Source organism: Canis aureus, chromosome 29 (genome assembly GCF_053574225.1).
Source record: "Canis aureus isolate CA01 chromosome 29, VMU_Caureus_v.1.0, whole genome shotgun sequence".
Lineage (NCBI taxonomy): Eukaryota > Metazoa > Chordata > Mammalia > Carnivora > Canidae > Canis > Canis aureus.
Window position 1 is genome coordinate 471189 of NC_135639.1, and position 19898 is coordinate 491086.

The 19898-nt window shown below is 68.4% G+C and overlaps 2 protein-coding genes across 13 annotated transcripts in view; one reads left to right on the top strand and one right to left on the bottom strand.

The window, feature by feature from the left end:
• ADGRA1 (adhesion G protein-coupled receptor A1) overlaps positions 1–8083 on the bottom strand; it is a 21113-nt gene extending 13030 nt beyond the window's left edge. Inside the window, exons 1-3 of one of the 4 annotated variants that reach the window (XM_077877100.1) lie at positions 7780–8083; positions 7049–7240; positions 1200–4826 (exon numbers count right to left, since the gene is read on the bottom strand). Coding sequence is in view for 1 of the 4 variants with exons in the window: in XM_077877099.1 (XP_077733225.1) it covers positions 7049–7051 (3 nt within the window). In the remaining 3 variants the exon portion in view is untranslated. Of the gene's footprint in view, positions 1–320; positions 1153–1199; positions 4827–5343; positions 7011–7048; positions 7241–7779 lie in introns of those variants that run through there. The other 3 variants (XM_077877099.1, XM_077877102.1, XM_077877101.1) reach the window with 3 other exon arrangements.
• LOC144300905 (uncharacterized) lies at positions 474–19544 on the top strand. 9 transcript variants are annotated; one of them, XR_013367631.1, is made up of 6 exons: positions 474–3689; positions 4503–5586; positions 8325–8436; positions 13679–14291; positions 18357–18571; positions 19254–19544. XR_013367631.1 is itself a non-coding variant. In XM_077877104.1 (6 exons), exons 4-6 carry the CDS (start codon positions 9804–9806, stop codon positions 11139–11141), a joined length of 978 nt encoding a protein of 325 aa, XP_077733230.1. In that variant the 5' UTR covers positions 474–3689; positions 4503–5586; positions 8325–8436; positions 8797–9803; the 3' UTR covers positions 11142–13672. The 9 variants fall into 9 exon arrangements, 6 of the variants coding, with proteins under 6 accessions (XP_077733230.1, XP_077733231.1, XP_077733232.1 ...); XM_077877104.1 differs by lacking the exons at positions 13679–14291; positions 18357–18571; positions 19254–19544 and adding exons at positions 8797–10055; positions 10156–10402; positions 10663–13672; XM_077877105.1 differs by lacking the exons at positions 13679–14291; positions 18357–18571; positions 19254–19544 and adding exons at positions 10156–10402; positions 10663–13672 and having other exon boundaries at positions 4503–4668; positions 5346–5586; positions 8325–10055.
• Positions 19545–19898: the final 354 nt, after the last annotated feature.

A 19898-nucleotide genomic window follows, 5' to 3' on the forward strand; every position in this document is an offset into this window, starting at 1 on the left:
CCGGTGGGGAAAGGGCGGTGGCCGTGACGGGGCCGTGTGGCTGGGCCCTCCGGAGCGCGCCGACCCAGGGTCGGGGGGCACGTCTACCCCAAGGGACGGGAGGCTGAGGGGCGAGGGCCCCGCTGGCGTGTGAACTGAGGGCATTTTGCCTCTTTGTCCGCGAGGGGGTGAGGTGAGCTCTCGCGGGGTCAGCACAGGCCGCCCTGGGGTTCCGGGCCCCGGGCCCGGGTTCCCGAGACGCCGCCGATAGAAGAGGCGCCAACCAAGCTCAGGGGGGTGCGGGCGGCCATGCACACCCCGCCGGGCACCCCGCTCCCAACCTGGTGATTCTGTGCGCTGAGCAGGCCCCAAGGGTGCAGAGCCTCCTCTGCCGCGGGCTCCGGAGGTGCAGAGACAGGAGGCAGGGAGGCTGGGAGTCGGGAGCCTGGCCTTGTGCACCTCTGACCTCCGACCTCTGACCCGCGCGGAGCAGTGTTCCAGCCCGTCGTGTGCTGTAACTGCCGCGGGACAGGGAAGCCGGGCTGTGGACAGAAACGGAGCCCTACGGCTCAGGGGCTGGAGTCCTCGCGCCCCACGTGGCTGTAGTCACCCCACGGGCCTTCAGGGGGGCGACTAAGGCCACGGGGGGTCATAGGGCGAGGCCTGGTTCCATAGGACCCGCGTCCTTAGCGGAGGGAGACGCGCCCAGGACCTGCCCGGAGGGAAGGCCGTCGGAGGACACGGCGAGAAGGCGGCTGTGTACACGACCGGGGGGTGGCCTCGGGGGAGACCTGCGACTCCTGGACCTTGGACTTCCAGGCTCTAGGACTGAGGGGTGGGTCGCGTCTTAACGGGCTCAGGGGCCTGGGGGTTGGGGGCCGGTTATGGCCGTGCCCTCCCCGCCCTAGCCGGTCACGGCCCCCGCAGCAGATGCGCACGCTCGACCAGGGTCTGCTCCTGCTCCCACTTTGCAAGTCAGAGGGTCAGAGCGTGAGACCCTTTCTTGGCCTCTGGCCTCCTGCTCTGAGCCGCCCGCTCTGCTCCCACGGCCCTGGACCTGCCCCGCTGGGGGAGGCAGGTGGGCGCTGGTGCCCCTAGAGGGCCGCCCGGGGCCCCGTGAGAGCGTGCCGAGCCATCCAGCTGTGACAACAGGCTGGTGGCCAGCGGGGGAGGGGGTGGTCTGCAGCCTCGCCAGCCGTGCCCGAGGCGGGTGCACCCACCCCGGGCTGACACGGGCCCTGGGTGCGCGATGGGCCGCTCCCGGGGCAGTGAGGGCGGCAGGAAGCGGCTGGTGCTCCTCCAGGAGGGCACCCGGCCTGGGTCACGTGGGAAAAGGAGAGAAACTGGCCCTCGCAGGACTTGGGCTCGCCACGGCCGGGACGGCGCAGCGTCCCAGAGCTTTCCTGGTGGACCACATCCTGCCGGGGCAGCGAAGACGAGGCCCCGGGCTGTCGGGATTTCCAGGGAGCGCGAGGGCCACCCTAGTGTCCGGCCGTGGCCTCTGCACCCCGATCTGGCTCTGCCCGGGGACGTTTCCGAGGAGAGCTCCCAGCGGTCTTGGCAACAGCAGATGGAGTCCCGTCACCAGGGAGAAGGTGCCGAGCGACCTGGACACCAAGGGACTCCTTCCAGCTGGCCGTGCGGGAGGACCGACTGACTCTCGAAGCCAGAAGTGGGATCCCTGACCCAGCACATGGCCAGCTGCAGCCGAGGCGGGAGGGCGTGTCACTGGGTAGACCGGGGACGGCACGATGGCGGCGCGCCAGGAAGCCTGAGGGCAGGTGCGGTTGCGCGTAGGGCGTAGGACGCCAAACCCCAAGTGCCAGGGCGTCATGAGCTCAGGAGGGAAGACAGCCGAAGGACGCCAGCCTTGCGGTGGCAGGGCCACGTGGAGGGCCCACCGGCCTGGGCCGCATGGCCACTGCGCAGGCTGCTCCCCGGGGCACACACCTGCCGGCCTCCGCCCCGCGGCGTGAACGTGCGTCCCCGGGGCACCGCTGTGCCGGTGAAGACACGGAGCGGGGCCGGGAGGTCACGGCCGGCTTGTGGGCTTTCCGGGCTCGCTGCTCCCCTCGGCTCCCCGCCTGCTGGAAGCGCTCTCGCGTCCCGACTCCATCCCAACTTCCGAGCGCGAGGGACCCTCCCTGTGGCCCTGGGGGGACGAGGGTTCAGACGCTTGTCACCTTCAGCCTCCTGCCAATTGTAAATCGCTGCAAAAGTCGAGGAGGGCACGCTTTCCTGGTCTGATCCTGATACGGAATCGTCTTCTCGTGGCCGTTCCTTCTGGAAATTCCCCGCTGTCCACCGGGAGAGAGCCTGGCAGGCCGTCGACAGGCCTCAGCACGCCCCAGATACGCCCAGGCCCTCGCCTGCGTCGTAGTCCCTGTCACAGAGCAGTGGCTTCTCACCTGGGGTCTAAGCACCCTGACGCTCCTGACCTGAGGCGCCCTGGCTGCTGGGACGGGCTCCCTGAGCACGGAGCCGGTGCCTTGGGTCGGGGCCAGGGGTGGGCGCGGCCCTCCGGGGGCTCACGGCCCCTCTGGGGGCTTTGCCGGGCGCTGCCACTGCTCGTCCAAGGCCTATGCCCTCCTGCCGCGTTGGCAGCCCCGAGTCCTGGCGGGGGTGGGGGGCCGAGGGAGCAAGCACGCGTCCCAGAGCAGCGATGCCCAGCCCCGCGCCCTGCACCCCATGCCCCCTGCGGCGCCCAGGCCTGCATCGGAGACGTCACGCTCAGCACGTCCCACCCGCCCAGGAAACCAGGCCCCGGTTGTGCCGCCGGATGATGCTTCAGGGCGATGCTCCAGACGCAGCGCTTCCCGGGAACGGCCCTGGCCCCACGCAGGCCCCACGCACCCGCCTCGGGGGCTCCTCAGCCCAGGGCCGGGTTTTGAGTGAGGTGGTGCCGGGGGGCAGGGGGGGGCTTCCTGGCCTCGAGCTCTGCAGCAGCAACATCTGCTTTATGAGAAACGGAGCTTCAACCATCGGGGCTCCTGGGTTTCTCCTCCGAGTTCCCGACCGACTGTGCCTTCTCTACATTCTTGAGGTGACATTTAAAGCTCCAAGTAGGTAATGCGAAAGGGAGGTATTTTATATGTTAAAGTTCACGCGTGTCCCGGCTCCTCCTGGAGGACCTGCTTCACTAGCGTCCCACGGACGGGGTCCTTGAGGGGTGTGGACGGGCCTGCACGGAGCTCGCATGGAGACGCCGGGCTCGGCCGCAGATCCCCTCCTGCCGGGGCCCGGCCTGGGGAAGACGCCGCGCCTCCTGCCAAATCCGGGCTCCGTGTTCCCTCGGACGGGCCGTGCTCCCGCGGAGCCCGGAGGCTCAGAGCCCGGCCGGGTTGGCTGGAGCTCTCCCTCCTCTTAGGCTTTGCCTTCCTTGCACGTGTTATTATTATTTGAGTGGATGTATCCTTTCTGGCATGTTCTGCAAACAATCGACTTGGGTGTTGAGAGAGACAAGAAGAGAGAGGAAGGAGGTGCTGTCGTCCGATCCTGACGGGGCCTGTGCCGGCCGCGGGGCAGGGAAGGGGCCGCCTCGGCCCGGGGGGCGCGGACGGTGCCGGCGTCCCCTCTGCCTCCGCTCCGGACCGACTGAGACGGATCCCGTTCCTGGTCTCCGGCGTCCTTTGTGTTTTTAACGATCGTCGCGGCTCATCGATCTGTCAGCCTTCCGCGGCAGCGTCCCGGGGGAAAGGCAGAGGCAAAAGGTAAGTAATTTATTCATTTGGAGCACAAATTACCCTAATTGGACATCACATTTGTACAGTGTGTTACACTTTTCTCTGGGAGGGGAGTGTGGGAAATAGCACAGGCTCGCCTGGTGGCCTCAGGTTAATGCTCAGGTGGGCGTAGGGGTGACATTTCTGGGACGAAGGTAAGCTCAAAAGTTTTTAGAACGTTAAATATGAGGCCGAAGAGCTGGTGGGGTGTGGGTGCTTGTACGTGCCTGCAGGTGTATATAGGTGCTTGCGGGTGCTTGCAGGTGGTTTCAGGTGATTGCAGGTGTTTATAGGTGCTTGCAGGGGGTTGCAGGTGGTTTCAGGTGTTTGCAGGTGTTTGCAGGTGTTTGTAGGTGTTTGCAGGTGTTTGCAGGTGACTGCAGATGGTTTCAGGTGATCACAGGTGTTTGCAGGTGCCTGCAGGTGCTTATAAGTGGTTTCAAGTGTTTGCAGGTGCCTGCAGGTGTTTGTAGGTGCTTGCAGAGGGTTGCATGTGCCACAGGCGCCTTGTGTGGCCGGCTGGAGGTTATGAGGGTGCAGCCTCGACGAGCTGTGGCGTGCGCACAGGCCAGGCTGGGTCCTGCCCAGCTCTGCCTGCACAGCAGTGTGGTGGGCACCAGGAAGGCTTCTGCGTCTCCACCCTGCAGCTACCCCTGGTCTTTTCAGGGATCTCCATTCCACTGTTGGCTTTTCAAATGTGGGGTGCTTTTGTGCAGAAAAGGGGTGTCCTGAGCATGCTGTGTCCTTGGGATCCTGTGCTCCGAGCACAGCCAGGGCAGGTCTTGCTTTCTATCCTTCCAGCCCCTGCTGGATGTGGCAAAGGACAGTCTGGCGACACGGAGGCCAGCCCGAGTTCAGGGCAGGTGGGGCTCTGCGGGGTCCTCGGCTGCTGCCGGCACCTGCTGGGCCAGGGCCATGTCACACAGAAGCCACCCAAGGGAGGTCTCGGCCCCGAGGCTCAGCATCGGTAAGTGGGGGATCTTGTCCTCTGAGATCCGCTTGGCGCCCCAGCGACCAGGGGAGTCCCCGGCACACCTCGTGGCCTCGGGAGATGTGGCCGGAAGGCAGAGCTTGTGCAGCGTGAACGTGGTGACCACACGCTCCTCAGGCCACCAGACCCACATGCTGAAAGGAAACAGGGAGAAAGTGCACAACTTTGGACAACTTCTTACTCCCTTCTGGCGCCTGTCACGTGTTCCCTTGGGGGAGGAAGTGTGAAGCTCACGGAGGATCACGAGGTGCCAAGGAACATGCATTTTGGTCGCTGCTTGAATTTGGACACTAGCGGGGCCGCTGAATGCACACACTCACATGCACACACACAACTGCCCGTGCACACACGCACACACATACACGTGCATATGCACACACACGCTCACACAAGCACACACCGCAAGTGCACACGCACACACGTGCACATGCACTACACATGCACACACGTGCACAAGCACACACGCACACGTGCACACAGACATACACACACAAGTGCACACGTACACGCACACACATAGACACACGTGCACACGGGCAATACACGCTCACGTGCACTCACACAAGTGCACACGCATGCACACAGAAATGCACATGCACACATGTACGTGCAGGCACACACACAAGTGCACGTCCGCTTCTGTTGGCTCACAGCTGTGATGGAGGCCTTGGTCCTGCAGGCCCGGCTGGGGAGTGTCGGGTGTGTGTGCGTGCATGGTCCTGCCGGAGCACTGAGGGCAGCTGGGGCGCACGTCCAGGAGGGAGGCACAAGCGTCTGCGGGGCCCCCCAGGTGCCTCCAGGGGACCACGTGGCGTCACCCAGGAGCCAGAAGGCTGATTGCCAACCGCAGGCGTCAGGGAAGCCGACCGCCAGCCCGAGGCAGGTGCCTCGCAGGTGAGTGTGGCAGCGTGGGCCGGGCAGGTTGGGCCGCCCTGCTGGCCGCAGCCTCTGGGCGTCCTCCCCGTGTCGCCTGGGCCCCAGGGGTGAAGCTTGCACCGGAGCTGCCCCACGCGGGGCTGCCTCCCCATGTCTTTGGAGACTCTCCAGTGAAAATGTTATTGAGAATAAAAACCGAACAAATTGCTAAGACTCCAAACCCTCTGGGCAAGTGTAACCCGCCCGTCTCCACTGTCCTGGACTGGCCGGTGTCAAGAGGCTGGACCAGGGCAGCACTGTGCATGGACGCCGTCACCGGGGATGGGACGCCGGGTGGACGTGCTTGGGGGCCGGGGTCAGAGAGGAAGAAGCGCCAGGGCAGCCGCTCCGGCCGGGCCCGCCCCTGCCCCGGCCCTGCAGGCCTCCTGGCTCACGCTCCGTGTGCCGACAACGGGCTCCACTTTGCAAATAAGGCTCTAACCTGAGGACGAAAAGCCAAGAAACAGGCCGACCTAGAGGCCCCAGGTGCGTCGGGTGAGGCACCGCGGGCAACAGGCTGTCCCTTAGGGAGCCCGGCCAGGCTGGGGGCCTCCCGAGGAGCCGCCGAGCCTGATGCACAGCCTCTAGGGCGTCTGGCGTCCTCCTGGCCGGTGAGGCTTGGGGCGGCCGTGTGGACGCGCGATGCTGAGTCCTGGCAGCCAGCACCGACCTTGTTTGCGCGTCTCGAACGAACAGGAAGGAAACAAGTGACTCAGACAGACCCCCCCTTAGGAAGCAGACAATCGGGTGTGCATTTGACTCATTGCTGGCGTCCGCGCCACGGCCGCTGCCGGCCACGTGTCCCGTGGCCATTGGCATTCCCTGCACGCGCTCTGGGCCCTCCGCGGTCGCCGTCCCTCACACGCGCGCGCACACACACACACACACACACACACAATGCATTATTTACTCGGCCCCCAGCCTCCCAGGATCCAAGCTGGCAGCGACCACACGGAGGCTGCACAAGCCTTCACGACGATCCCCCGTGGCCCTGCTCGCTGCTGACAGCGGCCGTGCCCCCTTTCCTGGCGAGAGAAGCGTCCCCCCCCTCCCCGTGTTTGCCGTATGCGCTGCTGAAGCTCACCCACGTCTCCCCGCCATTCGGCCAACTTTCCGAGGGGAAGGGTCCGGCGGGCCACAGTGGGAAGGCCGCACGACAGCCTGGGACGGAGGGCGGGGGCCCAGCCGGGGGTCGTGGGCCTGAGCCCTGGGGGAGGGACGCAGGCCCGCGTGTCCTCCCCTGGCTCCACGGCTCCACATTGCGGCACGCCTGCCACTAATTAGTATGATCGACGCCGAGCGAGCCGACCTCAGAGCAGCCCGCAGGCAGCCCCCGGGACCGGGGACCCAACGCCACTACCTGACCGTGCGGTGGCCCCACTGATGGGGTGGCCGCCCTCGGCGCTGCTGGGCCCCGCTGCCCGGTGGGGCACGTACTCACCATGAGCCCTGCGAAGTGAGTGCTGGACGGAGGGGGGTCGCCGCCGAGCCGCTTATGTGGCACCCTCTTCCCCGCCGGCCTCCATGGCCGTCCCGAAGGTCAAGGTCCCACACAGTGGCCGTGGGGTCGGGCCCCGGGCCAGGTGCCTCGGGGCGACCGTGGGGCGGGTGATGGTCAAGAGGCCGTCCCCATCTGTGAAGACAGGGCACGGTCAGGGCAGGGCGGAGGGTCCCCTGGCCTCAGCCCCCGCTGGCCCCACGCGGCCGTCCCACCCTGGCTCGGGGCACACAGCGGCGGCGGCTGCCCGGGGACCCGGGGCGGGACGTGAGAGCAGACGCTGCCGCCCGCCCGGGAGCCTGTCCAACGGGGGAAGGCAGGGCTCAGAGCCCCGCGACATGTCCGTCAGGTTCCATCAGGAACAGAGCAGACCCGGGATCCGCCTCCTGACCGGCAGCTGCGTGGGGCCGGCACATGCGGGGGCCGGGGTGGCCCCCCAGACACCCCCGGGGCCCAGCCGCTCGCCCCCGGGAGCCCGAAAGTTGTCAGCGTCCGCATGGGGCTCCGTGGCGGATCCGATGTGGGGGAGCCGCCCCAGCCCGGGGAGGGGGGCGCCCAGGGCCGGGAGCCGCAGGGGGCAGGTGCTGGGGTCCGGGGCCCCCCTCGCCCCCTCGTCCCGCGCCCCCGCCCAGGCCCACCCGCCGCGCGGCCCGAGCCGCAGCTCAACTTCTCACCTATTTTGGCAGAAGCAGCCGGAGCGGCCGCGGCGCGCCCCGGGGAGGCGAGCGGCTGCGGCGGGGGCTCGGGGCCCGGGGCCGGGCTGCCATGGCGGGGGGCGGCCGCCGGCGAGCCCGCCGATCAACAGATTGCGGGACCGCAGCCCGGCGCGGGCTCCGCAGCCCAGGGGATGAGTCAGAGCCCGCGGCGGCAGACATGCGAGGCGATGCTCCGCGGGCGGCCTCCGGGGCTCGGGCGGGACCGCGGCCGCCTCTGCGCCTGCTTGGAGGGCGGGCGACAGCCGCCAGCCGGGGACGGGACCGGCCGCGAAGCAGGCGCCGTAACCATGGGGACGGGGGAGGCGCCGGGCGGTGGCCGCTCCCGCTCCCCGCTCCCCGCGCCCGCAGTGGTTCTTCCCGCGCCGCCCGCCACACTGCGGAGCCGATTTAAAGGGACAACCGGCCGCTGTCGCCTTGGCTCCCTACAGAACCAGACTCCGTTAGACATCTCCCCGAAGGGAGGCGGGGGACCGGGTGGTTTTATTTTATTTTATGTTTTGCAGGAAATCCGTGTCTGTTGAGGCTCAGGAACGGACACGTGAGCAAGAAAATTGATTTCAGAGGGATTCTCACGGGCCTTGTGTTAGAGTAGCCTCCAGTCCCTGTCCGCAGGAGGTGAGCCCACCTTGGGTCTGTCCCCCCGAGGGCCGGCGGGGTGACCCTGCCGGGGGGTGGGCCGTGCCCACGCAGAGGGGACCCCCTGCCCCAGCCCGGGGTCCCGGCCCCCAGCCCCGAGACAGGCCGGGTGCCGGGAGGGTGACGGGGCTGAGGGCAGGCGTGAGCCCAGGGGACGGGGCCCCGGGCGGGCGAGGGGGGACCCGGGGTTCCAGCCCCGAGCCCCAGGCAGCTGTGGTGGGGGCCCCGGGGAGACCCCCGCTGTCCCCTCTGGGCGGGAAGGTCGTGACACTGGGGCCTGCTTGGAGAGTCACTGGGTTCAGGACCCCTGGGCCCCGACGCCGGGGGGACATCTTTCAGGGTGAAGCCTTCAGGGGGCCCTGCCTGAGGGGCTGCGTCCTCGGCTCCTGGGGGTCGGGTCGCTGTGAGGATCCCGGGCTCCCGACCAGGGACGTGAAACCCGAGGGCTGCACGGATTTTCTGGTCGCCCAGAGAGCAAGTGTCAGCGTGGGCGCCCCTTGGGCCCCGACCACCCTGCTGCCCCGGGGTTGCACCCCCAGAGCTCGAGGGGTCGAGGGCCCGGGTTGGTGCTTCTGTGTGAGTGGGGGCAAGCGGAGGGCGGGAAGGCCCGCAGCCCCTGACGACCCCCAGCCCCTGACCACCCCAACCCCTGACTGCCCTGTAGCCCCCGATCGCCCCCATCCCCCAACCGCCCGCAGGCCCCTCCACGCCGACTGCCCACAGGAACACAGGTCAACTCCTCACCACCTCTGGGGGCTCCCAGCCCAGAGACGATGGGAGGACAGACGCCTGGGGGAGTGGGAAGGCCACAGAGGAGGGGGTTTGCGGGTGGCCACGGCCCCCTGCTCCGTGCGGAACCCCATGTGCTTCCCCACACGGCCTGTGCTGTGCCCTGGCCTCGGAGCAGGGGTTGTAGGGCCGGGACCGGGGCCTCCTGCATCCCGAAGAGGTGGCTTCTGGGAGAACTTACAAAGATGCATTGGGAGGCAGAGGGTGGGCCCAGCCAGCCCTGGAGGCCCCGCAGAAGCCCCCGCCCCGGCCAGGGCGCAGCACCACCCGCGTGCCTTGGGCCCCCGGGAGGCACGTGCACCCGGACCTTTGTGGCCTGGACGCGGGTGGGGGGAGCGCCCAGAATCCCAGTGTTAACCTGGTGAAGGTGGGGGTGTCCCTTTGGAATTGCTGGGCGGGCCCTCATCAGCGTGGGGGGGCACAACGGAGGCCTCTGGCAGGGCCCTGCCCCCCACGGCTGCCCTGCCAGCCCACCTGCAGGCTGCCGGGTGCCCCGGCCTGGGGGCTGCCCCCAAAGGGCGTCTGCGGCAGGTGGGGGCGAGGGCCAGTGGGTCTGCATGTCACGCGCCTGTGAGATGGGGAAACCGAGGCACCAGCAGTGGGTGCTCCCGCTGCCGCGCTGCCCGGGGGGGCCGGGGATGGCGGGTCCAGTGCTCGGTGTGACCGTCCGCCGCCGAGAGCCTCAGACCTTCCCTCCAAGGCAACAGCGTCCCGGGCGTGGAGAAGCCGGGGCCCCACTGGGTGTGACTGTGGACGTCACAGGCGCCGGCCCCCCGCGTTGCACCCAGAGCCTCAGGGTGACCCTGGCGGTGAGCCCCGGGCCCTTCACCCTGGGCTGCGGGTGCCCTGGTTTTGGGAGCGTGGGGCTGGCGCAGGAGACGGTTGTCACGCACCTGTCGTCCCTCCCAGGGCGGCAGCCTCATCTCCTCGACGAGCGAGCAACCCCTGGACGCGGGCAGCCCCGGGGACTCGGCCGGCACACCCGCCGTCTCCCGGGAAGGCCGGCCACCCGCACGGTCCGGGCTCAGGCCTCCGCGTGAAGAGCTCCCACGGCCGACGTGGGGCCGCGCTGTCCTCGGGGGAGGCCACGCCGACCTCGGCACGTCCAGCTCTGACCTCCTATCTCACGCCCGAGCCGCTCGTTCAACCGAGGGAGGTTTTTTCCGTCTGGGGGAGCTTGCTTGTGACGCGGAGGTGGGCGGCTGGTGGTTTCCGTGCGGGCCGGCTGGACGGGCTGCTCCGCCTGCGTGGGGCCTGCCTGCTGGGGTGGGGTGGGGGGTGGAGGGTGGGGGCTGGGCCCGCCCTGCTGCTCCTCCCTGCTGAACGGCCGGGGTCCTAGAGCCCTGGGTCCCCATGCCCAGGCCACGTGCTCGGGGGTCGGGGTTTCTCTGCACCTGCTGCCTTGGGGACCCGCAGGTGTTTGGGGAGAAGAGGAAACGGTTCAGGGGAGGCTGGTGGGCCTCGAGGTCGGCCTGAGTGACGTGGCCTGGGGATGTCATGAGGACGGAGCGGCACGACGGGGCTCAGGGAGCTCGGGTGCGTGCCCGCTGCCCTCCGTCTCCCGCGAGTGCCCAGCCCCCACCCGCGCCCAGATGGCCTTGGAGCCCCTGGCAGGTGTGCGCTTTCCTGCGTGGCCCGGGCCCTGGGCCCGAAACAGAAGCCCTGGGACGCTGGGGACGCACCTCCGGGTCCGGGGGCGGGGGGCGGGGGGCGGGCAGGACGTGCGTGCAGCCTTTCTCACCGCGCACTTAGCATCCAAGCCTCACGGAGCGGAATTAAAACCGGCTCTCCCGTTGCCGTGGCAACCAGCCCCCACCCCCAGGCGTCAGTTTGAGTTTGTGCCGAGCGTTTCTAACAAAGATTTGCAGCAACAGATTCATTCTGCCCTGAAGTGAAGCCCAGTTTGAGACCAAACAGTAAAAGTAACACACGTGTCGGGCCCCAGGAGCACCCAGGCGGCGTCCCGGGGAGGCCACGGGGAGGTCACGGGGCATTTTGCACGACTTCCTGGTGACCGTCCGTGGTTGGCGGGGAGCAGAGTGTTCGGGCCCTGCCGGATTGGGCCTGGGCGGTTTCTGCTGTGGGAGGTGTCCTGCGGGGTCTGCGCCCTCGTGCGTCTGGGCTCGGGGTCGGGGGTCGGGGGTCGGGGGCAGGCCCACCTCGGGCTCCCCGGGACACAGGTGGGTGGCCCTCGGCGACTGAGCACCTGGGGGCCGCTGGCCATTCCTCGGGTGCATCCTGATGGCCCCCTGCAGGCACGGGGGGCGGGCGGGGTGCTGAGGTCCCTGGTCACTGGTGCATGATTAGTCCTTTCTCCTTGAAATCACATTTTTTCTTCTTCCTCGTCTTCTGGCCCCTGGGAGTGTCCTTCAGGGGTGCGTCCTGGAGCCGACGTGCTGGGACGAGGGGTCTGCGGGCCGCAGGGCTCCAGGTGGGCCGGACTCGCGGAGCGGGCGAGGGGGGTTGCTCTGGCACTGCTGGGGGCCTGTGGGCGCTGCTCCGCCCGGAGGAGGTTCGCCTACGGAGGAGGAACAGCTGGGATGCTATTCGGGACCAGGTGGGGAGGGCGGGTGTGTGAGGAATTGCCGCTGGCTCCGAGGCACTGGGGAGTCATGGTGGGTGTCGGGGAGAGAGCAGCCCTCCGCGGCGCCGGACTGTAGGTGTGCCAGGGCTCGGCTCCGGCTCTTGGGCCAGGGCTGCCGCCCGAGGCCGGTCATCGTCCTCGGGGGGCCTCCTCCTGGCTCTGCTGACCCCCGTGCGCCCCACGGCCGCGCTGCAGCCTGCCCCACAGTGGGCACCGCGCGGTGGGAACGCACGTCCGTCGGCCGGCCCGTCGGAGGACACGCCAGGGCTCCCTCGGGAACTGAGCACGCTGCTTGCCGGCGACCGGCGACCCTGTCGAGGCACAGACCGGCCGGCGATCCGCTCGGTGCAGGTTCTGGGCGGCAGTGACCGCATCTGCCCACTGTGGCCCCCAGGCCCCCGGGCTGTGCAGACGTGCACACGACGGTCCCGGGCACGCAGGGGGAGGCCGGGCGCTCCACACGGAGTCGGGCCCAACAGGCCGTCCGAGCCCAGGGTGCAGCACACAGCAGAGGCCGCGGGCGGCACCCCGGAGCTGGAGACCCGGCGACTCCGAGCCCCGACCCCGGGCGGAGAGGAGGCCTGGCCCCGTCACAGGCAGCAGCCCGTGGACTCCGGTGGGGCGTCCCCCGCGGTGCTCGCGGCTCCTCTCCCGGCCTGTGTCTGCGGTGGTGGTGGGGGGGACTGCAGCCCCGGCGCGGGCTTTGTTGGGGGGGGGGCGCATGTTCCCTCCAGACCCGGAAGTCGCGTGAGTCGCCCGGACGCGGTCAGCACGCCGCTCTCGTGACCGGGGCCTCCGCGCGACCGTCTCTTGGTGGAACCGCTACGCCCGCCACCGGCCCGATGGTTTTACACCAGGACCAGGCGCCAACAGTGGACCGAAAGCTGATGTTCCCTGGAGGCGTTGGGCCTGCTGGACGGGGCGGCCGTCGTGGGGCTGGGTCGGGACTGGACGCTCCCTGCCCGCGCCCCAGCTCGGGGTCCTGCTCCCAGGAGCTCCGTGTGGGGAGGCAGGTGGCACTCACGCCCCCCGGACACGCTCACCGGCCCTGCTGCCCCCGAGGTTCACGCGGCACCTCCTTGCCCTGCACCTGTGAGGCTGCAGCCCAGACAGTCCGTGATCTCCCCCTGGTGACCCGCCCGGAGCCCTCAGCCCAGCTCCAGGCTCTTGGTGCCCCTGCCCGCCTGTCCTGCCCACCTGCCCAGCCAACGTGGCCGCTGCCCCGAAGCTGCCCGCCAAGGCTTCCGCACGCGAGCCAAGGCAATGTTACCAGATTGGAAGTGGTCAGGAGCAAGTGTGTCTCCACCTGGCGATTCTCTTAGAATCCTGATTTGTCTGAAAATTAATATTCCCAAGTGGCTGGCTTCCACATTCCACACACGCAGGACGGTCCGACGGCGCCCGACGTCCTGGAGCAGCTCTCCCTCTCCTTGGAAAATATCCTTGGGCATAAAAGCATCTTTAATTTCTGTTTCTCAGCCATTTAGTCCCATTTTGAGCTGCTGGAACAGCAGTGGTTGGGAACGTTCTGGACGCCTTAGACCAGGGGCCGGTTGGGGTCACCTCCGGGTGGGCGACGGCGTGGGCACCGGTGCATGTGCCGGGGGTGGTCCACGCGGACCCCGCGGCCTCGGGACGGGTGCCCACAGCCGCGCAGGATGGGGACTGTTGTCACCTTATTCTTTTGCATCCGTACTTCCAGTATTACTTTCTTGACCATGTAGAGAAAAACCCCAATAAAATTGGCTTAAACAATAAAAAAACAACATGACGTTTTTATGTGGCGACGTCCAGGTTTTTTCAGTTAACTCCTTGCTTGTGCTTTGGTTTGTCCCACTGTTTGCCCAGGTCACAAAGCAGGAGAGGAAAAGGTAGCTGGAATTTATGACAAAGTAAAAAAAAAAAAAAAAAAAAACCAAATCAAGAGAAAAGGAAAAGGCAAACATTGTGATAAGTAGAAACGTCGGGAGCAAAGCTGGTGGATCCCGAGGAGGAACTCGTGAGCACGAGCGTGCGTTTACCCAAACCGGGTCCTAAAGAAGCTGCGGCGGGCGCCCCGCGGGGGTCTCTGGTGACACGGGGACGACGGCCGTGTGCAGGGCAGCCGTGAGGACGGGGCGCGGGCGGACCCCCCTGGAACTGGGCCTTGGAGGGAAGCACGTTGCGGGGTCCCAGGCCATAGAGCCAAGGCCTCGCTCACGGCCCCGCGCCCGCGCCCCCAGTGCACCTGTTGTCCGGGCGGGCGCTGGCCCTGCTGCAGGTGGAGCTGCCCCCTGCACCCCCCTCCCGAGTTCGGGTCCTTCTCTCCCGGTCGGCGTGCTCGTCTATGCAAGCTAAGATCCTCATTAATTTCAAAACAGTTCACAGACTCCAAGTACTTGACCAGGAGGCCCGCAGGTCCCGCAGCTTCTCCCCGCGGAGGCGCAGGCGACGGAGGGACCAAGGAGACCGCAGGGGAGTGGTAGGTGGGGGGAGCGCGGCCCCAGCGGGAGGCCTGGGGAGCACGGGTCCCAGCTCCCCGCTGCCCTGCGCTCACCTCTGTCTGCAGACCCGGGTGTCCCCCCTGCCCTCCCCAGGCAGGGCTCAGGGCCGCACTGGCCTCTTCGTCCTCACCCCTGCACCTGCCCCACCCAGCCCCATGCATCCCGAGGGCCAGAACCTCGCCCCTGCCCGGCCTCCGCAGAGCTGAGACCCCGAGGGCGGCCCATGGGGCATCCCTGCTCCCGGGCGGGTCGGGGACGCTGTCTGTGGGGCGGCCCGCAGCCTTCACCCCTGCTCCGGGGGTCGGCCCAGCGCAGGGAGTGAGACGCCCGGCCGTGCATGCGGGCTGGGGAATGGGCTGTGGGGCCGGCGTGGGCAGGTGTTGGCCCGGCCGCCAGGTGGGAGGCCTGGCTCCCTGGGCTGGGGGTGGGGGGCGCCTCCCGCAGGGGCAGAGCGTGAGGGGCCTGGGGCTCCCAGCAGGCAGAGGCCGGGGTTGCAGGACGACTTCCAGAGCCCTCCGTCCGCGTCTACCCCGAAGGGTCCGCGGCACCGACGGGCACACAGGCACCTCCCCACGGCCCGGAGCGCCAGGTCACTGCCCAGGTGGCCTCTGTAAGGCCGGACGAGGTGCCTGGTGCCTGGGAGAGGCCGGCCCCATCCGGATGCGACGTCTCCTGACCGGGGGCTCCCGGGTGACCCCCGGGGTGGCTGGCTGTGCCCTGCGGGGCATGGGTGCGAGCGGGGCCCCTCCTCTGACCCCAGCCGTGTGCAGCCAGGCTGGGGTGCTGGTGGGAGGAGGGTCCAGAGGCCAAGACCACCCTGTGCCCGTAGTCACCCCCAGGCCGGTGGCCGGCCCCTGGCTATTCCTCGCCTGGAAAAGTCGGGGACGACCCAGATGCCGTCTGGAAAGAGGATGTTAAATGGGAGGTGAATTTGGAAAGCTCGATGTTCTAATTCTGTGAACGAGAGGCCACGGCTCTCAAGCTCTCGATGAGGCATAACGAGCGTGTGTGGATGTGACACCGGCCGCGACGCCGTGAGGAGCCTCCAGGGCCCCCGACTCCACGGGGCTCGTCCGCGTCTGGGGTGCTGGCAGCTGCTCCCCGCCTCGGGCGCTCAGCCTGGGCCCCGTTGCCTGCGGCCTTCCTGCCGGGGGCGGCCCAGTGGTGCCTCCGCTGTCCCTGAACCGGCTCCCGGAGAGGATCGCAGGCGCCCCCGGACTCTGGGTCGGAGCCCCGGGCCCCGGCGAGCTCCTCCCTCCCCCACAAGCGCTCGGGTCAGCGGCCTCTCCAGAAAGGCCTCCCGCCGGGTCCCGAGCCTCCGCACATGGACGTCCCGCCTCGGGAGGCGTCCTGGGGGGGGACAGATGCCGCCCAGGCAGGAACCGGCCCGGGCCTGGACACGGGGAGGGGGAGGCCTGCTTCCAGGACAACGGCTCCTCGGGCGGTGGCCGGGCCGTCCTCCCACTCGTCCTCCACCCGCCGCTCACTTGGGGTCCTGCCCCTCCTCCCACGGGGCCTTGTCAGAGCCCGAGCCCCCAGGCCAAACCCGCACAAGCCTGCTTGGGGGTGACTTGAATTCCCTCAGAGACCACGTTCCTGCCGGCCGCCTCTCCCAGCTCCACGCCCGCTGCCCCCTTCCCGGCTCCCCCGCACGATGCCCACGCTCCCCCCTCGGGCCTCCATGGCGCCTGCATCCTCTCCCCTCTCCTGCGGTGACCCGACTGCCCCGGACACTCAGAGGCAAAGGCCACACTGGTCACGAGACAGAGAGAGAGGGACAGAGGGACAGGGAGACGGGGCGACAGAGGCCTGGGGTGGGTAGCGGGCGGGAAGGCTGCCCTGGACCTGCTGACCCGGGGGAAGAGCCTGGAGCCCGAGACGCCCGGGAGCAGCTGGAAGGCCGGTCGGAGAAGCCGCCCTCGTGCTGACCGCCCGCCCCTGGGCGGCTGCCCGGGGGCAGAGCGGCCTCGGGGACCCTGGGGGCCTGGGCTCAGTCTCCTCTGACCCCCATCACCCCCATCCTGCACCCCCACAGTTAAACAGGGCAGAGCAGTGGGGTGCGGTCGTGGGTCGCGTCCCTGTGCTGAGTCCCCGCCGTGTTGCCCTGTGACCCAGGTCGCTGACCTGGGAACGACCCGGAGACATGAGCGCTTCACCTGCAGGTCGGGCAGGCGCTGGTCACCCCGACCTGGGGCGGAGTCAGGCCCGCGGTGCTGCTGTGGGCACATGTGTCACGGGGTCACGTGTGATGATTGGGGCGTGGGTGCCCTCCCATGCCGCCGGACAGTCCGTGAGCAGAACCAAGGTGATCCCAGACGGGGCCGTGGGCACGTGTGTGCAGGTCGCACCCTGGACCTAGAGGGTCCCAGTGGCTGCTCCCCCCATGTCAGGGCTGCTCCCCCCCATACCCTCCCGTCAGGGCTGGTCCCTCCACCCCTGCGCCCCCGCCCGTCCTTGTCACTCCAGCCCCCGCCCCTGTCCAGCCCCGGCGAGCCCCAGCCTGTGGGCAGCGGTGACCGTCTCTGCTGTGACCCGGATCACGTGGGGTGGGGACCCCACTCCTGACGGCCGGCGAGGAGCCCGTGTGGACTCGGCCTACGTCTCCTCCTCAGGTCCCGGGAGGTCGGGGCCCGGTGTGACCCCCAGAAGGGCCCCGTGTGGCTTCCTTGGGAAGCTGGCCCAGTCGTCCTCCTGAGGCCTCTGCTGGACGCGGTTCTGAGATGCTTCCTGGGGCGGGGCCCCCCCACCTCAAGGCGCCACGCCCTGGAGGGCCCCGCATGGAGGGCCGGCCTCCCCCCCGTGACCCTGGCGCCCGGCAGAGCTGAGCCCGCTGAACCCCGGAAGCAGGTGTGCCGGGTCCCCCCCGCCGGCTCCCCCAACGTGGGACTGTGACCCCAGACCCCGCCCCTGTGCCCCCAGGGGCTGCGCCCGTGGCCCTCGCCTCCGTGTCACCTGCACGTTTGCCTGTTTCTTGGGTGACAGCCGTCCCGGCTGCAGCCCTGCGTGTCCGCGATGGCCTCGTTCTGCGGGAAGCGGTGCCCACAGACAGCCCGCGGGGACGGACAGATGGCGGGTGCAGACGTGGGCACCTGTGTCGGGGACAGAGAAGGGGACAGACTCCGCCAGGCTGGGGCAGGTGGCCAGCAGCGCTGAGTCCCGGGGTCAGACCCGGGTGGCCGCTTGGTGTGGATGCCGTGGCGCGGGCCCTCGGCCACAAGTTCCGGTTCAGCAGGTCCGGTTCTCGGGACCGACACCGACCTTACAAACCCAATTTGTGCGGGTCTCCGGCTCCGTCACGGCGGAGGCTCCTAGGCAGCCGGTCACTTGGCGGCTCGGGGGTCAACTGGCTGAGCGGGTGTTGCTTGAAGGTCCCCTGGGGGGCGCGGCCTGAGGCGGGCCCCCTGCATGGAGCGCGATCCTGAGGGTGGCCCTGCCCTGGGCACAGGTGACGGGGGTCCCTCCGGCCCGGGGACGGGGCGCTGGCTCTCCATGGGGACGCTGCCGGCTGTGCCGTCGGGTCCTGTGCGGCGAGCCCCAAGGGCAGGGCTGCAGCGGCTCCGACACGGGTCCTCCGAGGCGTGGGTGAGGCAGGAGTCGGCCGTGGGCAGGCCGGTCGGGGCAGGCAGCGTCTGTGGGGGGGAGCCGACCCCACGGCTGTGACAGCCCGGTGCCCACCTGCCCGACGGCCTCCCCACCCTCCACTCCCGGAGCCCCGCTGTTGGGGTGTACGGGGTCAGGACACTGCAGGGGCCCGGGGCCGGGGCTGTGGGGTCACCTATGGGGTCGGGCAGGAAACGCGGCTCCGAGCCACCGGCAGTGTGTTGTCCTCACCCAGCAGCCTCTTCGTCATTTCCTCAAAATGACAAAACTGAGGACAGAGCTGGGGGCGTGGGGACCTGGGAGCCCCGCGGACCAGTCAGGGAGCCGGGGCAGCGGGCGGCGGCCGGCATGGGGGCTCGAGGCCCATGGCCCGACGTCACAACACGCTGGGGAGCAGCTCCGTCAGCACGTGTCAACGTTCTTCATTTTTCTTTTTTCTAAAGATTTTATTTACTTACTCATGAGAGACGCAGAGAGAGGCAGAGACCCAGGCGGAGGGAGAAGCCGGCTCCATGCGGGGAGCCCGACGCGGGACTCGAACCCGGGGTCCTGGATGGCGACCTGAGCCGAGGGCACACGTGTCACCCCCCGAGGCCCCGGGCGCCCCAAATCTCAGCATCCGCGTCACAGTCTCTCTACAGTATTTGTACACACACAGGTGAGCAACACACTGACGTCTGTGGGAGAGGTCGGGGCGCAAATCCCAGAGAAGCTGCCCAGGACCCACGGGGGCCCTGGCGTCCGGTGACGGTGGGGGGGCGAGCGGCCGCGGCAGAGCCGGACACACTGGGTCCCTGCGGGCCTTGAACAGCTGGGGTCGGGCCTGGTGCCTGGGCTGCGGGGGTGGGGGGGCGCGGCGTCTGCAGGGCGGGAAGCTCGGGGCCCGCAGGAGCCCAGGTGGGAGAACGGGAGTCAGACGGGCTGCAGAGAACTGTGCTCCTGGAGGGGGACGCCTGGGTGTCACCTGGGGGGATACATAGGGGTCACCTGAGAGTCACCTGGGGGTCACCTGGAGGGGGATACATGGGGGTCACCTGGGAGGTTACCTGGAGGGGGAGCTTGGAGGTGGCCTGGAGGGGGATACCTGGGGATCACTTGGAGAGTCACCTGTGGGTCACCTGGGGGTCACCTGTGGGTCATCTGGGGGGTCACCTGGAGGGGGATACCTTGGGGTCACCTGTGGGTCATCTGGGGGGTCACCTGGAGGGGGATACCTGGGGGTCAGGTGCAGAGCCTGGGGGCTCCTGCAGGGGTCTCCCAGGGGATGAACCATGTCTCCCCAAGGACGGCTCCGTGCTGCCCACTGAGCTCTGCTCACCCCTCTGGACTGACCTCCCAAGGACGAGGGAGCCCTGTGCCAACACACGAACTGTCTGGCTCTGGGCGACCGTGTCCTCGGGCGCCACGTCCGACCTGATCCCCGAGCCGTGTCTCCCCGTGGCTCCTTCCCGCCTGCTCTCGGGCGCCGCACTCATCCGTGATCCGACTGCGTTGCTGCAAATTCCATTAGTCCTGGTGCTGAGCTGCAATACGAAGACTTCAAGAAATTAATTTCAAGTTTATTCCCTTGATTTGTACTTGATTTGCTAAAGCAGTTTTCATTTGAAGATGCTCTCTTCTCATTAAAAGAGCAAAACCAAAAAAAAGAGAAAGGGCTACATGTGTCTGTGACGGGACTACATCTGTGGCGGGGCGGGCACGCGCGGCGGGCGGGCAGCCAGAGGGGACGGTGGCCGCGGCCCTGTAGGACCCCGCCGCCCGGCTGCATGGACGGCAGCCGTACTCAGCGCAGTCACTAGCAGATTCTGCCGACGGCTTTCAGGGGTCTGAGGGCCCCTCCCGTGGGCACGCACGAGGCGCAGGGGCGATCGGGTGAGGCAGCGTCTCCTCCGCCAGGGCCCCGGGCTGCGCAGCACAGGGGGCCTCACCAGGGGCCAGGCCAGCAGCCATTGCGCTGCCCCAGATGCACCTGTGTGCCGGTCCAG

Coding starts and splice junctions, on each gene's coding strand:
- LOC144300905 (XM_077877103.1), top strand. CDS start 9,804: ATGTCACGCGCCTGTGAGATGGGGAAACCGAGGCACCAGCAGTGGGTG. Junction 10,056..10,155: donor GCCTCAGGGTGACCCTGGCG/GTGAGCCCCGGG, acceptor CGTCCCTCCCAG/GGCGGCAGCCTCATCTCCTC. Junction 10,403..10,662: donor CGCTCGTTCAACCGAGGGAG/GTTTTTTCCGTC, acceptor GGGGACCCGCAG/GTGTTTGGGGAGAAGAGGAA.